This window comes from Nycticebus coucang, chromosome 21 (assembly GCF_027406575.1).
Source record: "Nycticebus coucang isolate mNycCou1 chromosome 21, mNycCou1.pri, whole genome shotgun sequence".
Classification (NCBI taxonomy): domain Eukaryota; kingdom Metazoa; phylum Chordata; class Mammalia; order Primates; family Lorisidae; genus Nycticebus; species Nycticebus coucang.
The window spans coordinates 39,935,472-39,960,695 of NC_069800.1; the positions used below are offsets into that span (position 1 = coordinate 39,935,472).

Here is a 25,224-nt window from a genome sequence, read left to right on the forward strand (position 1 = left end):
CTACTCAGGGAAGGGGAAACTCTAAAATGCTACCATTATAATTGTTACCAGGTCTTTCAATCATGTGCTCATTCATTTGTTCATCCAACAAGAATTTATGAAGCATTGGATACAGGGCTAGGCAGAGCCAGCCCCCTCCCTGGGGATACAGGTAGAGTGGCTGGCAGGATATTTTGCACAGAGTAGGTGCTTGCTGAACCATACTTGCCATGCTGTGGGGAGATGCTGACCTCTGGGGAGGGGATGGTTAGAATCTCCCTTCTTTATGTCTACTGGCTGTCACCCAAATGTCCCTGGAAATGTTGAGGGAGATAAAGCATTCATGCTGACAGCAAACACTGAGAGTGGCTTTGGTCAATATTTGTACCTTTGTCCACTGAGTCTGCTGTTTGCCTCAGCTTGGTGAGGGGCAGGAGGGCCTGCTTATATGTATTGGTGGGCAAACTGAGGCCAGGAGCTCAAAGAGCTTACACCTGGCTCCGCCCATTCCTTTTGGCCTCTAAAATAGGGATGGGGTTCTGCACAGCTAAGGACACAACAAGTAAAGCAAAAAAACAACCTTCAGAATGGGAAAAGGTATTTGTAGGGTATGCATCTGAAAAAGGATTGATAACTAGAATCTATAGAGAGCTCAAATTAATCAACAAAAAATGAGCAAACAGTCCCATCTACCACTCGGCAAGAGATATGAACAGAATCTTCTCTGATAAAGACAGATGAAGGGCTAACACACATTTGAAAAAATGTTTATCATCCCCGATTGTCAGAGAAATCCAAATCAAGACCACCCTGAGATTATCACCTAACCCCAGTGAGAATAGCCCACATCACAAAGTCTCAAAGCTAGGGATGCTGGTGTGGATGTGGAGAGAAGGGAAAACTTTCACACTGTTGGTGGGACTGCAAACTAATTCAACCTTTTTGGAAAGAAGTATGGAGAATCCTCAAAGAACTTAAATTGGACCTCCTGGCTCTGCGCCTGTGGCTCAAGTGGCTAAGGTGCCAGCCACATACACCTGAACTGGCAAGTTCAAATCCAGCCCAGGCCCACCAAAACAACAATGACAGCTGCAACCAAAAAATAGCCGGGCGTTGTGGCAGCCACCTGTAGTCCCAGCTATTTGGGAGGCGGAGGCAGGAGAATCGCTTGACGCCAGGAGTTGGAGGTTGCTGTGTGCTGTGATGCCATGGCACTCTACCCAGGGCGACAGCTTGAGGCTGTGTCTCAACAAGACAAAACAAAACAAAACAAAAAAATTGGACCTCCCATTTGATCTTGGAATCCCGTTACTAGGCACCTACCTGGAAGAAAAAGTCATTTTATCATAAGGACATATGCGCTAGACTGTTTATCGCAGCTCAGTTTACAATCACCAAAATGTGGATGCCCACCAACCCAGGAATGGATTAACAAGCTATGATATATATACCAATGGAATACCATTCAGCCATTAAAAAAGATGGAGACTTTACATCTTTTGTATTAATCTGGATAGAGTTGGAGCACGTTCTTCTTCTTAGTAAAGTGTTACAAGAATGGAGAAGCAAGAATCCAATGTGCACAATTCTAATATGAAGCCAGTAGATGATCTAATACATACCCTCATAAGAGAACAACTCAAATCAATTCAAGGTAGGGGGATGGGGCAACAAGGGACAAGGGAGGGGGAAAGGAGGTGACAGTGTATGGCACACCTCTTGGGGGAGGGACACAACTATAAGGGGACTTTATCTAACAAATGCAAGCAGTGTAACCTAATTTTTTGTATCCTCCATGAACCCCAAACAAGAAAAATAAATTAAAAAAAAATAAAATAGGGATGGAGGAACTGGCTAGGAGGCGGGACTAGTTCAGGGGAGCTCTGGCTCCTTAGGGAGGGCTTGAAGGGATCTATGTCCTCTGTTGGCCCTGTCGGCACTAGTGGGGGCCCAGCCCAGGGTGGGCCTGGCCTCTGGGTCTGATAATTGGTCTGGTGTGGAGTCAGGGGACCCACAGAGGAATCTGAGTGGGGGTGGCCTCCTGTGCCTATGACCCAGTTGTGTTATAGAGAGAAACAGAGGGGCCTTCCTTGAAGCTATGCCATCACCCCTCATGCACACATCTACATATAGATGCACACACACACATACACACATCCCCTGATACCAGGAAGCAGTCCGCTGTATACCCATGCACACATGCACCTAACACCAGGCCCTTATAGACTCACACTCAGTAGGCCAAACTCACATATGCATACGTGTACATAAAACTCCCATCTACACGCATGCATGTTTGTGTAAACAGGCCTGTAACACTACAACCACAATGCCAACATGTCCACACACGTAAAAACATACATTTTCCTCTGACGCCAGTAATTATGACTTAATGACCATGTGTACATGTGACTATGCACACACAAACACAAATAATGTTCACATGCATGTGTATATACAAATTTCTTCATGTACAGACACAGTTCATTTTGTCCCATATAGCCAAGGTGGAGCTTGGAATTTATATTGTGGAAAAAAGATGATGGACTAAATCCATTGTAAGTGGGATTACATTTGGAGAGAGGCTGGGGTGTTAAGGAACAGGGATTGGGTCATCCACACTTTCATATATCTTCCCTTTTGAGTTAGGGCTCAGTGTGTGACTGTGATCAGGGCTCAGGATCAAGGCTCAGTCAGTGACTGGGTTAGGGCTCAGTGTATATGACTAGCATTAGGGCTCAGGTAGCCTTCTGCTCCTCTTAAATGTGTGTTTCTGGAAGAACTTGGAGGCACCTGGCTTGAGAAGTCAGTGCAGCCATTTGAGCACCCACTTCCTCCTGGGCCTTCATTGGACAAGGCTGGGGTGTTGAGGGTACCCTCCCAAGAGCAGCCTTCCTTCCAGCTATCTCCTGACCCTTGAAGCTGAAGCTGTCCCTACCCCAGGGTCTTACAGAATTTGGCAGTCTGCCCTGGCTACGTGGCAGCCCCATCACACATGTGGGATGAGACACTTTGGCAAGGGGCATGTTTGCAAGGAAAACACTTGCAACCACAAGCAAACCTGCCACTCCTCAGATCCCTTCCCAGTAGGCCCTGTGTACTGGGGAGCCGCATATAGCAGCCTCCACACTTGACCACCGGGGGCGGACAGTTCACCTGTTCAAGGAGCTGCCTGAGGTAGGAATGGGGATGGGACAGGCACTCATCCAGGAAGGAGCCTCAGTTCTCTTCTGTGCAGTGGGATACCACCCCCAGCCTCTTTCTGGAGAAGGTCTGTCTATCCTGATCTTGCTGTGGGACTTCTGGCCTGTGCCACGTGATGGGCCTCCGCTAGCCCATCTGAGCAGTGACTCCTCATTCCCGCCTGGCTCCCTCCCTGACATAGATCGGCCCACTCAGCCGGGATGGGTGGGGAGGGCAGGGGGGTGCATGTGAGAGGCTTACTTTGAAGCCGTTCCTCATTTGGCCAGGATGAGATGAGGACAGGCCTCCTTTGGGTTCTCCCCTGAACACTAGGTTGCGCCGTCACACCGGGCTGGACTCTTGGCATTAGGTGATACAGCCCTGGGTCTTGGGGTGGTGGGCCTGGACTATCTTCTTGGGACAGAAAACTGCTTTTGGTCTCCCCATTTGGGAGTCTTACCATCTTCCTCTGCCAGAGCCCGGGTCCTATACCTGGTCCTAGTCTGCTGTGTGGTTTAGGCAAGACCATTCTCTGGGCCTTGGGGACCGTTTCCGGACTAGTTTCCTGTGGTTCCTGATGGAGCAGGCAGGGCAAAGTGATTGTTCCCAGTCCAGAGATACAAAAACTGATGTCTGGGCACCTGGGGAAGGACTGGGAGCTCCCATCAGGCAGCTCAGGGGTGAGCCATTCTGGCCAAACTCCCTAATTCTTACCCCTACCTCAGCCCACAGATCCTGGGGGCAGCGGCCAGGGCTGCCATGACTGGGGCACATGGGCTGGGCCTGCTACTGGTGCTGCTGCTGCCCGTGGTCAGCGCCTCTATTCCGAGCACCGTAGTCAGACTCAACAAGGCCACACTGAGCTACGGTAAGAGATGGCCACCGAGCGTGTGTCTGCGAGTCCATGTCTGCATGTGTGTGTGATATCCTGCGGGTATGTGTGTATCTGTGATCTCAAAAGCCTTATAAAGACCTAGATTTTTATCTGCTACTATGTCTCTGGAAGCCAGACAATGCCTGTCACAGTGAAGCTCCACAAACATTTATTAAAATGAAGGCATGAGTGTGAATATATGTTATGTGGTCAGTGTGCACACAGGACCATGCTCAATGAGCTTTAGTGGTGTGGGCATGGGGCAATTTAAGTGGCTATTTTTTTATGTGTCTACATATGAGTTGAAAATATCATGCAGATGTGCCCATGTGTTGGACAGTGGACACACAGCTGTTGTGTGTGCACAGAGTGGCTGTGCTCCTGAGGTGTACACACGTGCTTGGGGGTCTGTGTGTACATGTGCTTGGAAGAGGTGTGTCTAGCACGGCATGTGCTCCTGAGGTTAGGTTCCTGTTGGGCTCAGCAGGAGAAAACCGGCCCCTCTCTGGGCCCCACTTGGGAGATTTGCTACCTGATCCTTCTAGTCCTGCCCTATCTCCTGGGAAAGGCACAAGGAGGAAACCTAGGCCCAGGGAGGGACGAACACGGCCAAAGTCCAGGATCACAGCACATAAATCTTTTTTCACTCTCAGTTGCCCCCTGGGGGAGAATTTAGGGTCGCACCAAAGCTGGGAAATCAGAAGCTGTTTTCCCCATGGCCAGACGAAGTTCAGTGGCAACTACACTGTGAGAGACTTACATCAGACAGTAAAACAACCTTTCAATGGCCCGGGCCACAAAGCAGTGAGTCAGTGGCTCAGGAAAGCAGCAGGGTCCCCCCCCCTCAGGCACACACACAGCCTTCCGGAACCCTGTATCCGGGCAGATGGGCTGGCAAAGAAAGGGGTCAGTGATCCGTGCCAGAGTGTGACTGGAGCACAGAGCCATGCATGGATGGCTGCAGGAAGGGACGTGAGGCTCGCTGCCCTCACCACCTTTCTGCCCTCTCCCTGCCCTGTGCAAGCCTCCTTTGTCCCCAGGGAGTCCTCCCTGGCTTGCTGGCCTGTGTTTTGTCCTGGCAGAAATCTGGCCGGTGGCCCACACTGCACACATTGCTTCGAGGCCGGGATGGGCGGTTTCCACTGTGCCCCCCACCCCATCCTACAATCCCTGGAGTTCAAGGCCTATGGCAGGGAGCACTACAGATGTAGCCTGAGGCCTGGAGCTCTCACCTCAGCCACATCGAATCAGGCTGGGAAGGACATTGGGAGTACAGACAGCACCATCTCTATACCCTGGGGAAACCTAAGCCCAGAGAGGCTCAAGGACTTCTCAAGGTCCCCCAGCAAGTCTGAGCAGAGTTCAGGCCTGTGATGTCTAATTCAATGCCCCCTTCCAGCGCCATCACCCCTTGTTTGAATTCACCTCATGTTTGATTAACACCTTTCTCAGGATCAGTAGCAAGGTGCGTGAGGAAGTCCAGAGGCTCAGAGCCAGATGCCTCAGTCCAGAGCCAACTTCCCTGGCCAGGTGGCCTCACTTCCCTGTAAACTGGGCATGATAAGAACAGAAAAGCACTTGAAATGGTGCCTGGCACTCCGGGAGTGCTGTGTAAGTGACAGCCACTGTTATTACAAAAGCAAATAGCAGCGGTGATCACAAGCACTTACTGTGCACCAAGCCTTTACAATGGCCCCAAGTCACAGATGCCATGATAATCACTACAGATTTATGGATGGGACAACTGAGCACAGAGCAGCTGCACGGGCAGGGAGTAGCAGAGCTGGGGCTCGCGAGTCCTCAGTTTTCCGGCAAGGCTTCTCACTCCCTGCCCGGAGATACTTCCGCATGGGGAAATGCTCCGTCTGCTCCAGGACTTGGGGAAGGCTCTCAGAGGAGGAGAGGGTGGGATCCAGCTGGAGCCTTGCAAGATAAAAAAGGATCCAACCACAGTTTTTGAGGAAAGGGGTAGATAAGCAGGATTCTGAGAGGCAGAGAGAGGGAGGCAGGGCCTGCCCTGAAGCGGGCTTGATGCACAGAGGTGGGCTCTGGGGGAGCCTGCTGCCCACCCGCCGTGTGTTCCCACGCAAGCCTGCCCCTTCCAGTCCCATGTGGGGCAGGGGGTGGCAAGTGGTATGCTCCTGCTGCCTGGTGGCTGCAGAGGGCAGCCTGATCTCACTCTGCCCTGGCCCCACAGTGTCTGAAATCGGGAAAGCCCCTCTCCAGCGGGCTCTTCAGGTCACTGTCCCGTATTTCCTGGACCAGAGTGGAGAGGTGCTTCAGCCCACCAGGTGAGTGCTCCCGCCCTCCAGAGAAGATGCTGCCACCTGCTAGGGTCCCCCGCCAGGTGAGTGCTCCCACCCAAGAGTGCTCCAGACTAGCACTCTTGTTTAGAGGTGGGTACTTTCCCACAGCTAGAACAGTGCTCTCCTCCCCAAATGAGAGGTTGCAAGAAAAAGGAACCAAGGGGGCCTGCTGCCTCTGATTAGTGGATTTCTGCCCTCAGGGACCAAGCCCATGGCTACTGGGTCCCCAAGGGCTGGCAGGACCTCAGCCTCTTTCTCCAAAGGCCAGACATGGAATTTAGACGTATGTCTGAGCCTCACGCCCCCTTAATGCACAAAGACTCAAGGCAGAGGTAGGTGGGGCTGTCTCAAACTTAGACACTTCCTGTGGCTGGGTGATTGTCCATCCATAATGAACACAGACTCATTATTGTCAGATCTTTGGGTTTCCCAGAGAAGATATATATCTATAATCTATCAAATTTTGAAGGATATCAACTAATTTTATTTTATTTTGGGCTCAAGCAGTCTTCTTTTTTCAGCCTCCTGTGTAGCTGGTACTACAGGGGCCTACCACAATGCCTGGCTAGTTGTTCTATTTATTTATTTATTTATTTATTGTTGGGGATTCATTGAGGGTACAATAAGCCAGGTTACACTGATTGCAATTGTTAGGTAAAGTCCCTCTTGCAATCATGTCTTGCCCCCATAAAGTGTGACACACACCAAGGCCCCACCCACCTCCCTCCTTCCCTCTTTCTGTTCCCCCCCCATAACCATAATTGTCATTAATTGTCCTCATGTCAAAATTGAGTACATAGGATTCATGCTTCTCCATTCTTGTGATGCTTTACTAAGAATAATGTCTTCCACGTCCATCCAGGTTAATACGCAGGATGTAAAGTCTCCATTTTTTTTAATGGCTGAATAGTATTCCATGGTATACATATACCACAGCTTGTTAATCCATTCCTGGGTTGGTGGGCATTTAGGCTGTTTCCACATTTTGGCGATTGTAAATTGAGCTGCAATAAACAGTCTAGTACAAGTGTCCTTATGATAAAAGGATTTCTTTCCTTCTGGGTAGATGCCCAGTAATGGGATTGCAGGATCAAATGGGAGGTCTAGCTTGAGTGCTTTGAGGTTTCTCCATACTTCCTTCCAGAAAGGTTGTACTAGTTTGCAGTCCCACCAGCAGTGTAAAAGTGTTCCCTTCTCTCCACATCCATGCCAGCATCTGCAGTTTTGAGATTTTGTGATGTGGGCCATTCTCACTGGGGTTAGATGATATCTCAGGGTTGTTTTGATTTGCATTTCTCTAATATATAGAGATGATGAACATTTTTTCATGTGTTTGTTAGTCATTCATCTGTCGTCTTTAGAGAAAGTTCTATTCATGTCTCTTGCCCATTGATATAAGGGATTGTTGGCTTTTTTCATGTGGATTAATTTGAGTTCCCTATAGATCCTAGTCATCAAGCTTTTGTCTGATTGAAAATATGCAAATATCCTTTCCCATTGTATAGGTTGTCTCTTTGCTTTGGTTATTGTCTCCTTAGCTGTACAGAAGCTTTTCAGTTTAATGAAGTCCCATTTGTTTATTTTTGTTGTTGTTGCAATTGCCATGGCAGTCTTCTTCATGAAGTCTTTCCCCAGGCCAATGTCTTCCAGTGTTTTTCCTATGCTTTCTTGGAGGATTTTTATTGTTTCATGCCTTAAGTTTAAGTCCTTTATCCATCTTGAATCAATTTTTGTGAGTGGGGAAAGGTGTGGGTCCAGTTTCAGTCTTTTACATGTAGACATCCAGTTCTCCCAACACCATTTATTGAATAGGGAGTCTTTCCCCCAAGGTATGTTCTTGTTTGGTTTATCAAAGATTAGGTGGTTGTAAGATGTTAGTTTCATTTCTTGGTTTTCAATTCGATTCCAAGTGTCTATGTCTCTGTTTTTGTGCCAGTACCATGCTGTCTTGAGCACTATGGCTTTGTAGTACAGACTAAAATCTGGTATGCTGATGCCCCCAGCTTTATTTTTGTTACAGAGAACTGCCTTAGCTATACGGGGTTTTTTCCCGTTCCATACAAAACGCAGAATCATTTTTTCCAAATCTTGAAAGTACGATGTTGGTATTTTGATAGGAATGGCATTGAATAGGTAGATTGCTTTGGGAAGTATAGACATTTTAACAATGTTGATTCTTCCCATCCATGAGCATGGTATGTTCTTCCATTTGTTAATATCCTCTGCTATTTCCTTTCTGAGGATTTCATAGTTTTCTTTATAGAGGTCCTTCACCTCCTTCGTTAGGTATATTCCTAGGTATTTCATTTTCTTTGAGACTATGGTGAAGGGAGTTGTGTCCTTAATTAGCTTCTCATCTTGACTGTTATTGGTGTACACAAAGGCTACTGACTTGTGGACATTGATTTTATATCCTGAAACATGACTGTATTTTTTGATGACTTCTAGGAGTCTTGTGGTTGAGTCTTTGGGGTTCTCTAAGTATAAGATCATGTCGTCAGCAAAGAGGGAGAGTTTGACCTCCTCTGCTCCCATTTGGATTCCCTTTATTTCCTTGTCTTGCCTAATTGTATTGGCTAGAACTTCCAGCACTACGTTGAATAGTAAAGGTGACAGAGGACAACCTTGTCTGGTTCCAGTTCTAAGAGGAAAAGCTTTGAGTTTTACTCCATTCAGTAAAATATTGGCTGTGGGTTTGACATAGATAGCTTCAATCAGTTTTAGAAATGTGCCACCTATGCCTATACTCTTCAGTGTTCTAATTAGAAAAGGATGCTGGATTTTATCAAATGCTAGTTGTTCTATTTTTAATAGAGACAGATTCTCACGCTTGCTCAGGCCAGTCTTGAATTCCTATGCTCAAGTGACCCAGCTGCCTCGGCCTCCCAGAGTGCTAGGATTAAAGGTAGAACCACTGCACTTGGCTGATATCCGCTCATTTTATAACATTTAAAATTCTAAAACAGTGGAACAAGAAGTGGGTAAAAAGAAAAAAATCTGGCCTGGAGGTCACCAGTGTGAGAGCTCTTAGGTGTGGGGGGTGGCTGCTCTTCTGGGGATGGTTAATAATGGTGGAGAATTGGGGACAACACAAATACCCTGCAACAGAGAGTTCCTAAATGAGTTGTGGTCTATCCACAAGGGACACCACGTGGCTGTTTGAAAACCACACCAAGGACCCTCATTGGTTGATGTGGGCACACATCCAGCATGGTTGTTCAGTGAACAGTAGCAGGTGCTATCTTGGCCAGCGTCCTGAGGAGAGTCTCGGGAAGATGTCACCCAACGCTAACAGTGGGGATGTTCAAGAGTGGGGTTCTGGTGTGACCCTTATGCTTTATACCATTTTGTCACGTCTGAATTTCTCCCCGTCAACTACTATACAGGAAAAAAAATGACTTTCATTTAGGAAAAAAGGAAATAGGTGAGCTGGAGAGTGCTTGGCAAGCAGGACAGTGGCTCTGTAAGGCTCCAGGCCGAAGACACTGACTATGCGCTGCAGAAGGCAGTTCAGCCTACTCTGGTTCCCATAGTCTCCCCCTACCCCCTTCCCAGCTTTCCAGATTGCTGTCAGAAATTGTCAAAACCCAGAGCAATCATCTCACCCAAGTTCTGCCTGATGTTGGGTGTCCCTTGCATGTTTTCCCTACCAGCTGGTTGTCCACCTTTGGCTTGCATGCCCCCATGATGGGGAACTCACCACCTCTGCCTCACCATGGTTCCAGTTGTCAGAAAGTCCTTCTTCATAACACCAACAGTATAGGTTTGTCTGGGAGCTCCCCGCCAAGAGTTAATTCTGTGGTTTAACAGGGGACACTCTGTCACCTTGATCCCTATCCTTTAGGATCCAGATTCTGAATGTCCATGTGCTCCACTTCCACCTGAAATTCATTGCTGGTTTTGGGATCCACTTGTCAGCAGCAGCCAATTTGACTTTCAAGATCTTTTGGTGAGTGAATCTCATTGTTGGGGCACAAGAGGAGTTTCCAGGATGCTATGAGGGGTGGAGTGAGGGAGGGAATTGGTAACTCCTCTAGGGTCATCACCCAGGCCCCCTGGGTGCCTGCTCCCAGGGGGCTCCCAGCTAGCCTGCCACTAGCTCCCTGCTAGTGCCCTTTCTCTCCCACTCTGGGAGGGCAGTCAGATAGTGGGAGAAGTGCTGAGAACCCAGACCCTGCTCAGCCACTGTACCACTGGGCAGAGTCTCTTTGCTTCTCCAAGCCTCAGTCTCCTCATCAGTGAAGCAGGAAGAACTTTTGCAGGGTGGCTGTGAGGGTCACGGTGAATGGGGTTCATTGCTATAACTACTGCCCTCCCTTTTGCAAAGCCAGGCACAATAGATGTGGCTTTTAGAATTATTTCTGTGCCTCCAACACGTTGCGTGTTATAGCATTTAATTTTCAAACTATGAGCTGGGCATTCAGAGAGATCCATGGGGACCAGCTACTGTGGGACCAGGCTGTGAACTGGATAGTTTCACATGATTATTTCACAGAAAACTCAACAGGGCCCTGTGAAATAGACACAACCAATCTTATGTCCATTTCACAGAAAAGAAAGTTGAAGCTTAGCAAGGCAAATGGCTGGCCCAGGGTCTTTCAGTGAGAGGGCCCAGAGAGCCAGAGCTCACACCCATCTGCTGCAATGTCTATGACCTCAAGTGGAGTTTGAGGAAGTGTCTAGGCCTGCCCTGGGAGGGGTTATCTCACTCTTGAGTGGAGGTCAGCCACACGCTGAGGGATTTGGAGGGTCTCTCATCAGCTATCAGGGGCTCTGCTGGGTGGTGCTGCTGGGACTCAGGAATGGCTCCCTGCAGTGTTCCAGAGCCCCTGGAGCTGACCCTGCCTGTGGAACTGATGGCTGACGTCCGCGTGGCCCAGGGCTCCATCGGGACCCCTGTGGTCAGCATTTCTACCTGCTTCTCACTTCTAGGCCACTCCAGCAATTTCGATGGCAGTAACAGGTGAGTACCTGGTGAGGGCAGGGTAGAAATATCAGATGCTAAGGCTGTAGTGACCTTTTTTGAGCTTCCCACTCAGGACTTTATCCCATGGCCGCAATAGCAGAGATGCCCATTAACATGCTCGTTTTATGACTGGGGACTCCAAGGCACAGAGAGTGAGAGAGACTTGCCTGAGGTCACACAGTAAGCAAGTGGCCAGAGCCAGTGTCCTCCTTACCATTCTGTACCATATGACATTGCCATATTCTTTGGGGAGGGATTTGGGATGGATTAGACCTTAGGGAGCCACTCCTCCCAGCAGACCTGGGGAGAAGGAAGCTGGAGAGGGCCAGAGACTGGCCAAGCCCTTGCAGGGAGTCAGAGGGCTGTTCACTCCTGCATTTAAGCTATTAGCAACCCCCACCCAGAGTGCCTACTGGGTGCTGGGCACAGATCATCTCCTTTGCTGCCCACAGATAGGTATATTTCCCCCATCTTACAGGAACGCAAACGGAGGCACAGAGCAGTTAAGTGATTTGCCTAAGGTCACACAGCTGCCAAATGGTGTAGCCAGATTCAAACACAGGCAGCCTATGTGAATCCCCTTATATTATGTTTATACCTTCCCAAATGTGGGTGGGCACTCGCACTGAGGCAGTTGAACATTTTGAAGGCTTAAAAGAATGAAATGTTTGCAGGAAGACTAAGCTTCTTCCACACAGAGGGGTATCTGTGCACACACCCATCCACGCTTGTGCCCTATGATTGCTCGTGTGTAACTCACTATCCCTCGTGGTCTTCATGGGCAGGGGCTATTCACAGTTTACTGAGGGTGAATGAAAGCCCAGAGGTGGATGGCTTTAAAGACACAGATGCCACCCTCCCACCTCCCTGGGAGGTTGATCCTTTGAGTTTGGGCTTTAACTTGAATTAACATTTTAATGATCCAAGGAAGCAGAGGTTGCTGTGGAGCACTGTTGGAAAACACTGACTTAGACCCAAGTCTCATGGTTCAGAGGGAAACTGAGGCCCAGCACCAGGAAGGGACTTTAGTAGGTGTGTCACAGAAAACTGGAGCCAAAGCAGGAAGCGGGGTCTCAGCCCTGTCCCTCCCCCTGGCTCAGGGCGGCCAGAAAGCCAGCTGGCTGAGGATATGGCCAAGTCTGGCTTTTGTAATGTCCCCTCTGTCTCCCTATGCTTGACCTAACTTATTACATTCTTGGCCACTTCCAAACCTTGACACAAATGACCCTCTTCCTTGAGATTCCGTTTCCTCATCTGTGAGGACAGTTATGCAGGCACTGTGTCTGACACATGGCCGTGTACCGGTTGGGAATCTCTGCCTCTCTGGACTTGTGGCTTTGCTGAGACAGGGCCTAGCATGTGTGGTCCGGGAACTCAGGAGTCCTTCCTGCGTCTCTCCCCAGCACCTCCCACGCGCTGCTGGCCCTGGTGCAGAAGCACATCAAAGCCGTCTTGAGTAATAAGGTAAAGGACTTGACAGTCAGTAAGGAGGGCACCACTCCACTCCAAAGGCATGGTGATGGCAGGGTGGGATCTCAGGCCTGGGGGGCTTTGTTTAGGATTTTAAAAAATAGAAGGCACTTCATGGGGTGGCTCCCCTTTTTCATGAAGGCCCGGAAGGGGCTGGTGCCATGGTCCAGGGTAGTAATGGAAGACCCAAACAAGGGCAGCAGTGTCTGTGAGGTTGGAGGGAGGAAGGTTAATCCTGAGGAGACCCTGGGAGTGAGGACAATGCTTTCTTGGGCCTGTGGTTTATGAAAAGGAGACAAAGTCTAAGCAAGGCATAGGTGCTGGAACCAGATGTGGCCAGGTGAGTGCTGGCACCCCTCTTCCCAGCTGTACACTGCAGGCCAGCCACTCAGCCTCCCTCTGCTCCTGACTCCACAAAGGTTACTGCGGGGGGTGTCGGGGTTGTTGTGGGGACTAAGTGCGTTCACATTTGAGAAGAGCGTTGGACAGTGTTTGGCAGAGTGAGTGGCTATTTTAGCTCCTGCCATTCTCTGCATGGATCTGACCTGGTGAGAGATGCCAGGGTCTCACTGTCCAGGGGGAGCTGGTTCTCCCTCCCTGCCTCATCCCAACCCACCCCCACATCCCTTTAAGGGACAGTAGTAGAGACCAAGTCAACATCCCCCCAGAGGGGGACTGCAACATTCCCACCTTGCAGATAAGAAAACTGAGGCTCAAGGGATGCAGGTGGTGCAGCTTGACTGTCCGGGTGGTCCCTTAACCTTGCCTGTTGGTCCCGTGTTTCTGCTCCCTGAGGCCACCCTGCTCTCCTCATAGCCAGCATGCTCTGGGTGAGGGCCTGCGGGCAGCCCTGCAGGAGGGGAGGACCCTTCCCTCCTCTTCCTTGTCATCATCGTCCTTCTCCTCCTTTTCGGGGCCTCGGCTGGCCCAGCCTCACCAACTCTGGCCTGGACCAGGCTGCAAGTGTCCCCGGCCTTGTAGTTCTTCTGTCCCCACCGTTGGTCCCTGTGACCTCAGCTTAATACACTTCTCTGGCTGCCCACCATGCCTGGAAGAGTCTCCAATCTCCCTGGCATCTGAGGCCCACCACGGGTGCCACCCTCTTACCAGCTGGCCCTCTGGGGCCCTCTGCAGCAGGCTCCTTGGCTCAGTCACTTGGGGACTGCCTATGGGCCCCTCTGCTGTGCTCCCCAGCCCCTGTCCTGCCCCTGATGCCTGTGGGCCCACACTGCCCCCATCAACCTGAGGGCAGTTTTCCTGCTTCCTCAGTGCCCAGAGAAGGTGCTACAGATGCCCACTGGGTGGTGGAGGAGGGGAGGGAGTCCAGACTTGGTGCATAGGTCAGGGGAGGCTCTAGACAAGGATCCTTGCCCCCGCCTGCCCAAGGGTAGCCCTAACCCCAGCCCTTCTCTCTCTCTTGCTGCAGCTGTGTCTGAGCATTGCCAGCCTGGTGCAGGGCATCAACGTCCACCTGGGCACATTAATTGGTAAGACCTGGGAGCAGAGGGGTGGGGTGGGGCCTATGGGCCCCTGTAAGGCCCTTCAGAGACTCCCCTTCTGGATTAGGTTCGACTTCTCGGGGTCAATCACAGGATGACTGAATTGTGGGCTTCCCAAACAACATCATTATTCACAGCCCCTCAGAATCTCCAAATTCTAAAACCAAGTCTTTGATTCTAGAATCTACGTATCTTAGATCAAATAATCTGAACAACAAAACAAAAATCTTCAAATTGGGAGTCTTTACATTGAAGAATCTCAGCACCATGAATCTAAGAATCATTCACACTTGCAGAATTGTGGGATTTCAGAAACCAGATTCTCATAGTTTAAAGGAGCCTTGCAGTTGTCTTAATGGAACCCTTGGAAATCTTTATGCACCATCCAAAGAGACAGGGGTGTGGGAATGGGCGCACATGTTATGAGAGGGGGCTCGGCAGGTGCTTAGGGTCTGTGGCTTATGCCTGGAATTTATGGGAGGTGTTTTGTAGCTAATTCTCTTTTTTTTCTTTTTTGTGACAGAGTCTCACTCTGTCACCCTGGGTAGAGTGCTGTGACATCATAGCTCACAGCAACCTCAAACTCTTCAGTTCAAGTGATCCTCCTGCCTCAGCCAAGTAGCTGCGACTACAGGTGCTCACCACAATGCCTGGATAATTTTTCTATTTTTAGTAGAGACAAAGTCTCACTCTTGCTCAGGCTGGTCTTGAACTTTACCCACCTCAGCCTCCCTGAGGGCTAAGATTACAGGTGTGCGCCGTTGCACCCGGCCTTGTGGCTAATTCTTCAATTGGATAGTTACGCATTTATTGTGATGCCATATTGGTAAGGATAAATAACTGCCCCATCTAGCTGGTGATGTCATGAATGAGTATTGATTTCTGGTTCTTGACAGTGATAGAAAGCTTCCTTGCAATTAATTTAAGAAAAAGGAAGTTGATTTAAAGGAAAACATTAAATCAGGACAGGAGACTGTGCCACACTGAGTCTGAGAGATGCCTTCTCTGGGGCCTGCCTGGCTGGGTTCCCACAGAGCTGAGCATGGTGTCCCCCTCAACCTTTTGACCTCTGTTTCCTCCTCTGTAAAACGTGGATAATAATAGAACCTCCCGTTGCAGGGTGGCTGTGAGAATTAAACTTGACAGTTTACATCAAGTGCTGAGCATAGCACTGGGCCTGGGAAATAAGCTGGGTTGATTTAAAAAAAGTTCTGAACTTTGCATCTTCGGTTGGGAGAAAAAGAGATGACGGGTGGGGTTCATGACCCAAGGGGACCCCGTCTTGTCCTCTCTTTCAGGCCCAGGGTTGGGCATAGTCTGTAGAATAGAAGGTGGTGAGTGGTGGGGAGCAGGGAGTAGACCCTGCTGCCAGCTGCGGCCTGGATCCCTTCCTGCAGGAGGTGTTTGGGGGAAGAACTCGTGTCTGAGGGCTGGGCAGTTTTGGGCTCTTGCCATGATCGTGTGTGTGTGTGTGTGTGTGTGTGTGTGTGTGTGTGTAGGAGTGGGTGTATGTCTGTTTCAATGGCTCCCCTGCCTGGAGATTTCAGGGTCCTTGTGCTCCCCCACATTGCTCCCACATCTCAGATCTCTGTCCTGGTCATCTGTGTCAGACCCCCTTCCTCTCCTCCCACTCTCAGGGCTGGGGGTGTTGTCCTGAGCTCAGGCATTTATATTCTACTTCCCCCTGGCCGCTTCCTCCTGGGAGTCCCGTAGGCTCCTGTGACTGGGCATGTCCTGCACAGAACACAAGCTCTTCTGCTGTAACGTGCCCCTGCTCCTGTTTCCCTCCTCGGGGGCCACCCACCATCCAGGCAGGGCCTCGGGCTGGGCCTTCTCCTCCTCCCCACCTTCCATCAGCCTTGTTTACCTCTGATTTCTCCAGAGATTTTTCCACTACCCAGGAGTGTCTAACTACAGGAGTAGGCAGCTGCCTTAGACTGATTCCCCCAGAAGCCTGGTAGGGTTTTAGTGTAAGTGGTTCATGTAGGAGGTGCTCTAGGGAGCACGGGTCAGGGAGGGGCAAGTGAAACAGGGCAGGAAGGGTATTGCATGGGGACTGTCTCAGTCCTATGGGGGAGTAGAACATGCCTCAGCCTTGTCCTACCCAAAGGACAAAGAGCTGGGTGTGTCCACTAATTCTTCCCAGTAATGGGTCACCTACATAATGCTCCCTACTTTCCACACCTACCCCAGGTACCTGCAGCCACCGTGGTTGGTCCACTTGAGTGGCCTCCTAAACAAGGCTCCGTCAGGACTTTATCTTACGATTAAAACTAAAAGCTATGAAATTAGCTGGGCTTTGTCATCTTTTTAGCAATATTTGTTAATATCTAAGAACTACAGTGGCAATTACCCTCAATCTTTAGACTGATGAAAGAACACACCACACGTTGATTTGGGGGTGATACCTTCTTGGTGAGCTCCGTACAACCTCCTGGCTTAACATCTGGTTCTTACAGCCTGAGCGCATAACCAAAGGCTCATCACTTTTTTTGCCAGGCTGTTTGAAAGTTGCTCCTGTCTGAAGCACCTTCTCCCTTGTGGCGGCTTTGCCTGGGATTCTATTATCTCTCTCTCTTCCACAGCACTGCCATCGGTGTCATGAAATCTGGTGCTGCTGACTGCTGGCACCTGCACTTCACAATTTGTTGGCTTTGGCTTTGAGCAGGGGCCTGCGTCTAACTCACTTGGGCGGGGACAGGCATGCAGGACGTTGGTGGGTGTTGGTTAGCAGCCTGTGCTCGGTTCTTCAGTCAATAATTTTGTATCAAGGTAACTTTGGCTTTCTTGCACAAACTTTTAACAACAGTCTTGCAGAGCAGCATTATTATTCACAACTTACAGATGGAAAGTCAGAGGCTCTGTGTCTACTTTCTCAGCATGGGGCTCAGAGCCCCCCTCTTACCAACTCATCCTGGTTTTCTTCTCCACACACACGTCCAGCTACTGCTCTGGCCACACTTGACAACACAGCTCCAAGTCACCTTGCCTGGGGGCCTTTCCTTCATTTCCCTGCTCCCTGAGCTGCCTGAGACCCCATATTATCTTAAGAGGAAGCACCAAGAGGCTGAGAAAATTGGACTTGGAATTAAAGGATGTGAGTTGAAGTCTGGCTCCAGAAGCTCACTTGCTGTGTGACCTTAGGGAAGTCACTTGATCTTTCTGAACCTAAGCTTCCTATTGAAAAGCATAGAGATCAAGATTCCTACTTCTCCTAAGGCCTTGCTGTAAGACAGCACAGGTTAACTGCCTGATGGGCAGTAGGCTTAATAAATGTAGGTGCCTTCCTTTTTCCTCCACGAGGTGATGTCCAAGTGGATGCATACCAAAAACCAGCTCTTGCCCTTGTCTTTGAGAAATTAAAAAAATCTAATAAAGGAAATTCAAGTGCCCAGCCCTAGAGGACTGGCTGTATACCTAGAATGTGGAAGCATAGAGCCATTAATTAATTAGTTATTTAAAATTTTATTTATTGGAAATTTTATTGTATATTGACAATTTATAATTATACATATTTATGAGATTCAAAGTTATGTTATGATCTAGGAATACAATGTGGAATAATTAAATCAAGCTAATTAACATATCCATCATCTCAGATTCTTACAAACTGTTTAAAAGCATAGTTTAAAGGGGCATTTATTCGCCTAGCAACATGCCTGGCAAAATACATAAAATAAAAGCTAACATTATCAGCCCCATTTTACAGATGACAAAACTGAGGCAGCCTGTGCTCTTAATTAAGTTGTAATGCTGTTAAGAAAAAAGAGAAGGATACAAAACTATAGGTAGCTTCACTTCAGTTTTACTTAAACAGAGAAAAAGGAAATGAGAAACTTATGTCTGCATAAGAAAATATTGAATAAGGCCACGCACAGTGGCTCACAACTGCAATCCTAGCACTGTGAAAGGCTGAGGTGGGTGGATTGCTTGAGCTCAGAAGTTTGAGGCTAGCTTAAGCAAGAGTAAGACCCTGTCTCTACTGAAAATAGAAAAAAAAAAACAACTAGTCTGGCATTGTGGTAGGTGCCTGTAGTCCCAGCTACTCAGGAGGCAGAGGCAAGAGGATCACTTGAGTCCAAGAGCTTGACATTGCTGGAGTTGTGACGTCATGGCACTTTACCCAGATGACAGAGTGAGACTGTCTCACAACAACAGAAAGCAAAGAAAATCTCAAAAAAAAAAAAAAAAAGGAATAAATTTGAGATTATGGGCTATATTTTACATCTTTTTTATGTTTTCTAAATGTCCACAATAAATATGTATTTTTTAAATATTTTTGAGTTTCTATTTATTTTTTAAACTTAGAAAAATTTAGCCTTGTTGGTATACAGTTTTGACATTTGCTTAGAGTCATGTAACAACCAACACACTAAAAATGCAGAACGTTCCAGAGTCCCCCAAATCCTTTCACGCTGGTCCTCTCTTCCCATCTCAATCTTTGACAGCTAATGACCTATAAAAATGGAATCACATGATATTTCTTTTATAATCATAAACAATATCCAAAATATTAGGGAAAATAAAATTAAATCTAGAAAAGACAAGAGAAAACAAAAGTCCGAATAGAGGCATATTTATAAATATGTATTTATGCATTTTATATACTCTATATTTGTATACAAAATAGTAGATATTTGTATATTTATATATAAATATTTATATAATAGTAAATAATTATATATTTAAATATAATTTAAATTTTATTATAGTTAAATATAATTTAAAATTTTATTATATTTAAATATAATTTAAATTTTTATTATACATTTAAATATAATTTACATATTTTGTGTATATATAATATAAGCATAAGAGATATTTAGCAGCAGATATACACGTAGACATAAGTAGATACATAAAACATAGCTCTCTCCATGCCTACGTATGCTCTGGTTTATCCAGAATCCTTAGGGGAGGGGTTCTTGCTCAGAGCTGGGCTTTCCTGATGGCTAGGATTGAGCCTGAGCCTGCCTTGCCTTCCAGCTGTGTCCAGGGACGTGGTTCCCACCAGTGGCTCACCCTTTGCAACTTTCCCAGTGAGAATTTTTTGAGCCTTCAGTAAACTGGCCTGAAGGGGGCTCTTAGCTGTGCTTGTCTGAGAGCAGCTTGGAGGGTCTGTGCTCTTGTGTTCACTGGCCCCAGGGCTATGTGTCTCTGGAGTTCCTGACAAAGTATACAAGCACACTCCTGGGCGAGACCGAACCTTACTAGCCTGTGTATGTGGGAAATATTGAGTGTCTGTGTGTGTGCGTGCGTGTCAAATAACCCCATAGGACTATAATGAGCACTGAATGAGACGGTGAACGTCCAACTTCTGGACTTTGATAAACAAGAGCTCTCTTCTTTGTTCTGTGGTTCCTTCTTGCCTTTGCCAGAGGTTATTTGTGCCTGGTCTGACCATTCTCTTTCCTTCTAATTTTGAGTCACTAATCTTTTCCCAAATGGGAAAGCAGAAACCATGCCTGTTAGAACTGCTAAGAGGCAGCAGGGTGTGTGTGGCTGAATGTTGCGTGTGTGCACTTTGCCACTTAGGTGTGCTTACTCAAAGGCCTTGCCTTGCCTTTTTTGTTTCTTGGCCTGGCTCTGGGTAATCGGATAATATTTTCTGGATGCATGAGGTGCTAAAGTGCCATCTTTTCTTCTCCATCCTGTTTTATTAAGGCCTCAACCCTGTGGGTCCTGAGTCCCAGATTCGCTACAGCATGATCAATGAGCCCACCATCACTAGTGACTACATTTCCTTGGATATCAATGTAAGTGCCTCTTTGTCAGCCCAAAGCTTGGGGCTTGTTGCCTCTGGAATCCTCAGTGTCCCAGGAGATTCCTAAAGGAGCAGAGTTAAGGCGAGAGGGACTGGAAGGGCATTCCTGCTGGGAGCAGGGCACACAAAGGTGTGAGGCTAGACAGGGGGAGGGTGGCATCTAAGATACCAGTTCTGCTCTGGAGCCACCTCCCACTGCTGTCTGCCTGATTTTCTCCCTCCTCCACACCCTATAGGCTGTTCTTTTCCTGCTGGGCAAGCCCATCGTCCTGCCTAGGGATGCCACCCACTTTGTGCTACCCCAGCATGTGGGCACCAATGGCACCATGGCCACCGTGGGCCTCTCCCAGCACCTGTTTGACTCTGCCCTCCTGCTGTTGCAGAAGGCCGGTGCCCTCAACCTGGACATCACAGGGGAGCTGGTGAGGCTGGACCTGCTGCTCAGGGCACATGGGGGCAGGGGACCTCTATGGTCCAGACTAAGGAGACCCCATAGAGGCCAAATCATGGGCGGTTGGGGAAGCCGGGGTTTGGGGCCACAGGAAAGCTGTTGGAAGGGTTAAACAAGGTCTGCAGGAGTGATTCCTGTCCATAAGGGGCAGGTGGGTGATCTAGCTTGGGGAGTGGCTGCCCTGAAAGCTGTCATATCATGGGGGACTGATTTCAGAGGTCAGATGACAACCCACTGAACACCTCTGCACTGGGCCGGCTCATCCCTGAGGTTGGTGACGTTTCTGCCATTCCAGGGGCTAAGGCATGGGACTGGGGTGGGCGGTTCTTTGGGCTGTAGGATCTCTGCTGGCTGGTGTCTGTCCCAAGTAGGGTTCAGCATCTGACCTTAAGGCTGCTCCTCCCCTTCAATCTCAGGGAAGCCCCTCCTTCTCCCCAGATGTCTTCTGTTGCCTACGCAGTGCCCGCTGTCTGGGTGCATTTTCTTCTCCTTTCCTTACCTAGCCTCAAGATTGAGCTTAAGGACACTGTCTAGGGAGGACTAAACCCCTAATCCAGCAGACTAGGGTGGACCCACCTCTATGGCCCAGCCATGTACAGATCAATGGTGGCTTGATCAGCAAATACGGGGAATGACTGAGTAGAGAGGCCACCTAGGCTTGCCCGGCGGGCCCTCCTCCTGCTCTGCTTCCCCAGGTGGCCCGCCAGTTCCCGGAGCCCATGCCCGTGGTGCTCAAGGTGCGGCTAGGTGCCACGCCCATGGCCTTCCTCCATCCCGACAACGCCACACTGCGGCTGCAGCCCTACGTGGAGGTCCTGGTAGTGGCTTCCAACTCTGCATTCCATTCCCTCTTCTCCCTGGAGGTGGTGAGCACTGGGCCAGGGGGGGTGGCCGGAGGTGGGCAACTCTCAAGGAGATCTCACTCCCTCTTGCTCTCCCTCACCTGCTTTGACTATTCACACCAGTATCCTCTCTGTTCCTTGAACATGGCAAGATGTTCCTGCCTCAGGACCTTTGCACACTCTGAGCCCTCTAGCTAGGCATCTCCTGCCCTGGCTCGTAGCCCTTCGTCACCTTTCAGGTCTCAGCTTAAATGGTGGAGCCTTAGGGCAGTCTTCCTGGACTACCCAGAGTGAGAAGGTCCCCAGCAGCCTTTTCCATGCCACCAATCTGCCTTTGTAGTGCCTGCCACTCTCTGTCAGGATCCAGTCTGGTTACTTTGGCTATTGTCTCCTCCCTCACTGGCCTGTGGTGTGTTGCTCCTGATGGTCACTGCAGGGTCTGGCACATAGCAGGTGCTCCACAAACGCCTGTTGCCTGAATGAGTGGGGAGTGCACAGGAGGCCGGGTAGCCGGTGGCCCACTGAAGGCTACCTGGTGGCTCTGTGCCTGCTTACCCTGCTCTCCCCACATACCCAGGTCGTGAACCTGAGCCTCCAGTTCTCTATGTCCAAGGTGAAGCTTCAGGGCACCACCTCTGTCCTGGGGTAAGTGAGACCTCCTGGACCCAGCCAGCTCAACATATTTTCTGTGCAGTGGGCCCACAACCACATGGGTCACAGTATCAGCTAGGGGAGCCTGGGGCTGGGGGCTGTTAGGCCCCATCTGAACCTCCTTCTTCTCTTTCAGGGACATCCAGCTCACAGTGGCCTCCTCCAATGTGGGCTTGGTTGATGTGAGTGGGGGGCTGGGGTCTCCAGAGACCCTCTGCTGGATGGGTGGGGCCTGGAGCCTGGGTAAGGGGTGTGTGTGCACGTGTGTCTGTATGTGGTCACCATGATCAGGCTTCCCCAGGGTGTCTGAGAACAGTGGCCAGGCAGCCTGCCTGCTTGTTACTCTGTAGTCAACGACTCATCACCCAGCCCTCAGCCCCAGAAGCCATCAGTCAGTTGAACAAGTTGGATTGTGGCTGTCCCTTCAGCTGATTGACATATTTGGGCCACTGGCCACCAGGCCACCATTTGTCAGCTAGTGTGCCATTCAATATGCCCTCTCCATCCACCCAGCTGTCAATCTGTCTGTCTGTCATCATCTGGTGACAGGTGGTTCGCCAGCCAATGCACCCGTTAGTCACACAGTATGTGAGTGCCCAGTGTGCTGGTTCCTCAGCCTCTCCTGTCCCAAGTAGGGTTAAGCCCTGGAGTGTAGCTTGGCTCTGCTTGAACCCAGGACATGGGTAACCTCCTGTCCTCCCTTCTCCCTCTGCCTCTGCCATCTGTCTGTACATGTGTTGTGTAAGTCCCTAACTGTCCCTCTCTCCTGGCCCCTCGTCTGGAGTGGGCCTGTGCTCCTCTCCTCCCTGGCTCTGTGGCTGCAGAAGGATCAAGTGCACATGCTCATGGGCACAGTATTTGAGAAGCCCCTGCTGGACCACCTCAATGGTGAGACCTGCTCCCTGCTCCAGGAGGGGTCCTCGGCCACCCCCTTGACCTTATCCTAGCCCCGTGCTCAGTCTTCACCCCCTTCCTTGCTCAGAGATTAAGAGGGTGGCACCTTGACACACACGGCCAGCTGTGTGATCTTTGCTAAGTTCCTCTCCCTCTCTGAGCCTCAGTTTCCTCTTCTGTAAAATGGGTATAACAACAACAGCATCTACCTCCTGGGCAGCAGAGAGGACTCAGTACATTGATGCATATGAGGACTCGCACTCAGGGCTGGCTCCAGGTGATGATCTGTTACTGCCCCCAGCACAACTTCATTTTTCCTTCCACCTGCAGCTCTTTTGGGCATAGGAATTGCCCTCCCCAATGTGATCAACCTCCTCTACGTCACCCCTGAAGTCTTTGTCTACGAGGTGAGAGCCTTTGGGTGTGACCAGAAGAACCTCCTCCACCCTTGGAGGGAGGCTGGCTCACTGAGGTCTCCTTGCTCCTTCCACCTTTCTAGTGCAAACTAGGGGGCTTGGGTTCAGCTGGGCTGGTGGGTGCACTTTGCTCCCTCCAAGACCTTGCCATGAATTCTTAACTGCACAAGATGGACGATTCAGGACATTAAGAGGCTTTGATGTGAAGGTTCCATCTGCCTGTTAGTCCCAATCAAATTATTCAACAGGCCACACTCAGGGGATTTGTCCCAGGGTTCTGTGCCCTGGGATGGGCATGACCCTTGTGAGGTCTGGAGGAAGATGACAGGGGGCTCCTTCCAGCTTTGTGAAACCTCTGCAGCCTGGATGGGGACAGGGAACATCCTGAGTTTTCTAGAATTGCTTTCCCTAGGTCTGAAATTGTGGGCCCAGAGTGAGATCCTGCAACTTTTTTTCCTGTTTTGCCTGGGATATTAAAGGAAATACACTCCACAAGACATACATAGGACAGAAACTGAGCCAAGGTCTCTCAGCCCAACATCTTCACACCCCCAAGCATGACCTGCGAATGTCTTTCCAGGAACGGTGCCTTTGTTCTTTAGGAACTCAGGTCCCAAGGCACCTGGGTGATGTACCCGCAGGAGAAAGAACAGTTGGGACACAGAGGGGCACAGCTGTTAGTGGGAATCTCCTCCAGACTTCCCCAAACAGGCACGGTCAGTGACTGACTCACCTTAGCACTCAGAGTCCAACCAACAGGACAGAAGTCAAAGCTCCCTAGGTGAGCACCATCCTGTGGAACTTGCTGTGAGGATGGAAATTTGCACTGTGTAAAGCAGTAGCCACTATCAGCCAAAGGCATTTGTGGCTAACGGCTACTGTGTTGAACCATGTACCCCTAGAATGGGCAGGAAGTGGGTCCCCCGCACTTGCCACAGGGCTTGGCTTGCAGTAGAGGCTCAATGAAGATTTGTTGAATGAATGAGTGAAAGATTAGCAGCTCTCCAGAATGTTTCTAAAGGGCAGTATAGAGAGTAGGGATGGTCTGGAGCGTCCTCTGCTGGGGAGACCTAGGCTTGGAGAAGACACTTGATGGTTCTAGACTTCTGGTCACCAAAACAGCAGTGGTCCTGGCCACTGGACACACATTCAGTGCTGGCCCCATGTTGAGAGCTTCTCCTGAGGGGTCTCATTGCACCTCACAGTTGCTTTGCACCCCCAAGAGACAGAGAGGGAAACTGAGGTCCAGAGAGGCTAAGGAGTATCCTCAGGACACACAGCAAGAATGGCAGAAGGTGAATTCAGAGCCAGGCTGATGGGGTGGCTGGGGTCCTCCCTGGCCTCACGCAGCCTCTGACTTGGTCCGTGGTTTTCTTTGCCCTTCAGGGCTACGTTGTGATATCTGGTGGACTCTTCTACCAGCACTGAGGCAGGTTCACTGGGAGGACTGACAGTGGGCCAGTTTGCTGCTCTGGGGACCCTCTTACCTCGATCCACAGTGGCAACTGAGGCAAAGCCATACTCAGCCATCACCAGCAAGCCAGACTGACCAACTGAGCTGTTTGACCTTCACTGAGTGTCTGGATCCCCTCCCTTGCTTCCTCCCCATCTCTCCCCCTCCTCTTCCCTCACCTCAGGGTCCTCTGTCCCCTTCTGGTGGGGAGCAGACTGGTCCTCCAGGCTGTGCAGACCTCCCCTATTCCATTAAACAACTTCTTTCAAGCTGCAACCTCCATCCAGGCTTGGTGAATTCCATTTATCCGAGGCAGTCCCTGGGTCTTTTCTGTCCCCGGAGCCCCCAAAGCTACATGAAAGAGGAAGAGGATGTGACCACATCTCTGTTGATCACAGCTGTTGACTCAGTCATGTCCTTGCCCAGGGGAGGCCCTTTTTTGAAAGAGGCCTCTGGACAGCAACACGGATGAGCTG

At 49.7% G+C, this 25,224-nt stretch overlaps 1 protein-coding gene across 2 annotated transcripts; it reads left to right on the forward strand.

Moving 5' to 3' along the window:
* The first annotated feature begins 3,114 nt into the window (after positions 1–3,114).
* BPIFB2 (BPI fold containing family B member 2) lies at positions 3,115–24,999 on the forward strand. 2 transcript variants are annotated; one of them, XM_053574126.1, is made up of 16 exons: positions 3,115–3,156; positions 3,888–4,030; positions 6,234–6,327; positions 10,187–10,291; positions 11,159–11,305; positions 12,712–12,772; positions 14,205–14,265; positions 19,942–20,033; positions 20,278–20,463; positions 20,709–20,762; positions 21,188–21,358; positions 21,912–21,979; positions 22,122–22,167; positions 22,810–22,873; positions 23,210–23,286; positions 24,682–24,999. In XM_053574126.1, exons 2-16 carry the CDS (start codon positions 3,922–3,924, stop codon positions 24,721–24,723), a joined length of 1,377 nt encoding a protein of 458 aa, XP_053430101.1. In that variant the 5' UTR covers positions 3,115–3,156; positions 3,888–3,921; the 3' UTR covers positions 24,724–24,999. The 2 variants fall into 2 exon arrangements, with proteins under 2 accessions (XP_053430101.1, XP_053430102.1); XM_053574127.1 differs by lacking the exon at positions 21,188–21,358.
* Positions 25,000–25,224: the final 225 nt, after the last annotated feature.

Coding starts and splice junctions, on each gene's coding strand:
- BPIFB2 (XM_053574126.1), top strand. CDS start 3,922: ATGACTGGGGCACATGGGCTGGGCCTGCTACTGGTGCTGCTGCTGCCC. Junction 21,359..21,911: donor CCCTCTTCTCCCTGGAGGTG/GTGAGCACTGGG, acceptor CCACATACCCAG/GTCGTGAACCTGAGCCTCCA. Junction 22,168..22,809: donor CCAATGTGGGCTTGGTTGAT/GTGAGTGGGGGG, acceptor CTGTGGCTGCAG/AAGGATCAAGTGCACATGCT.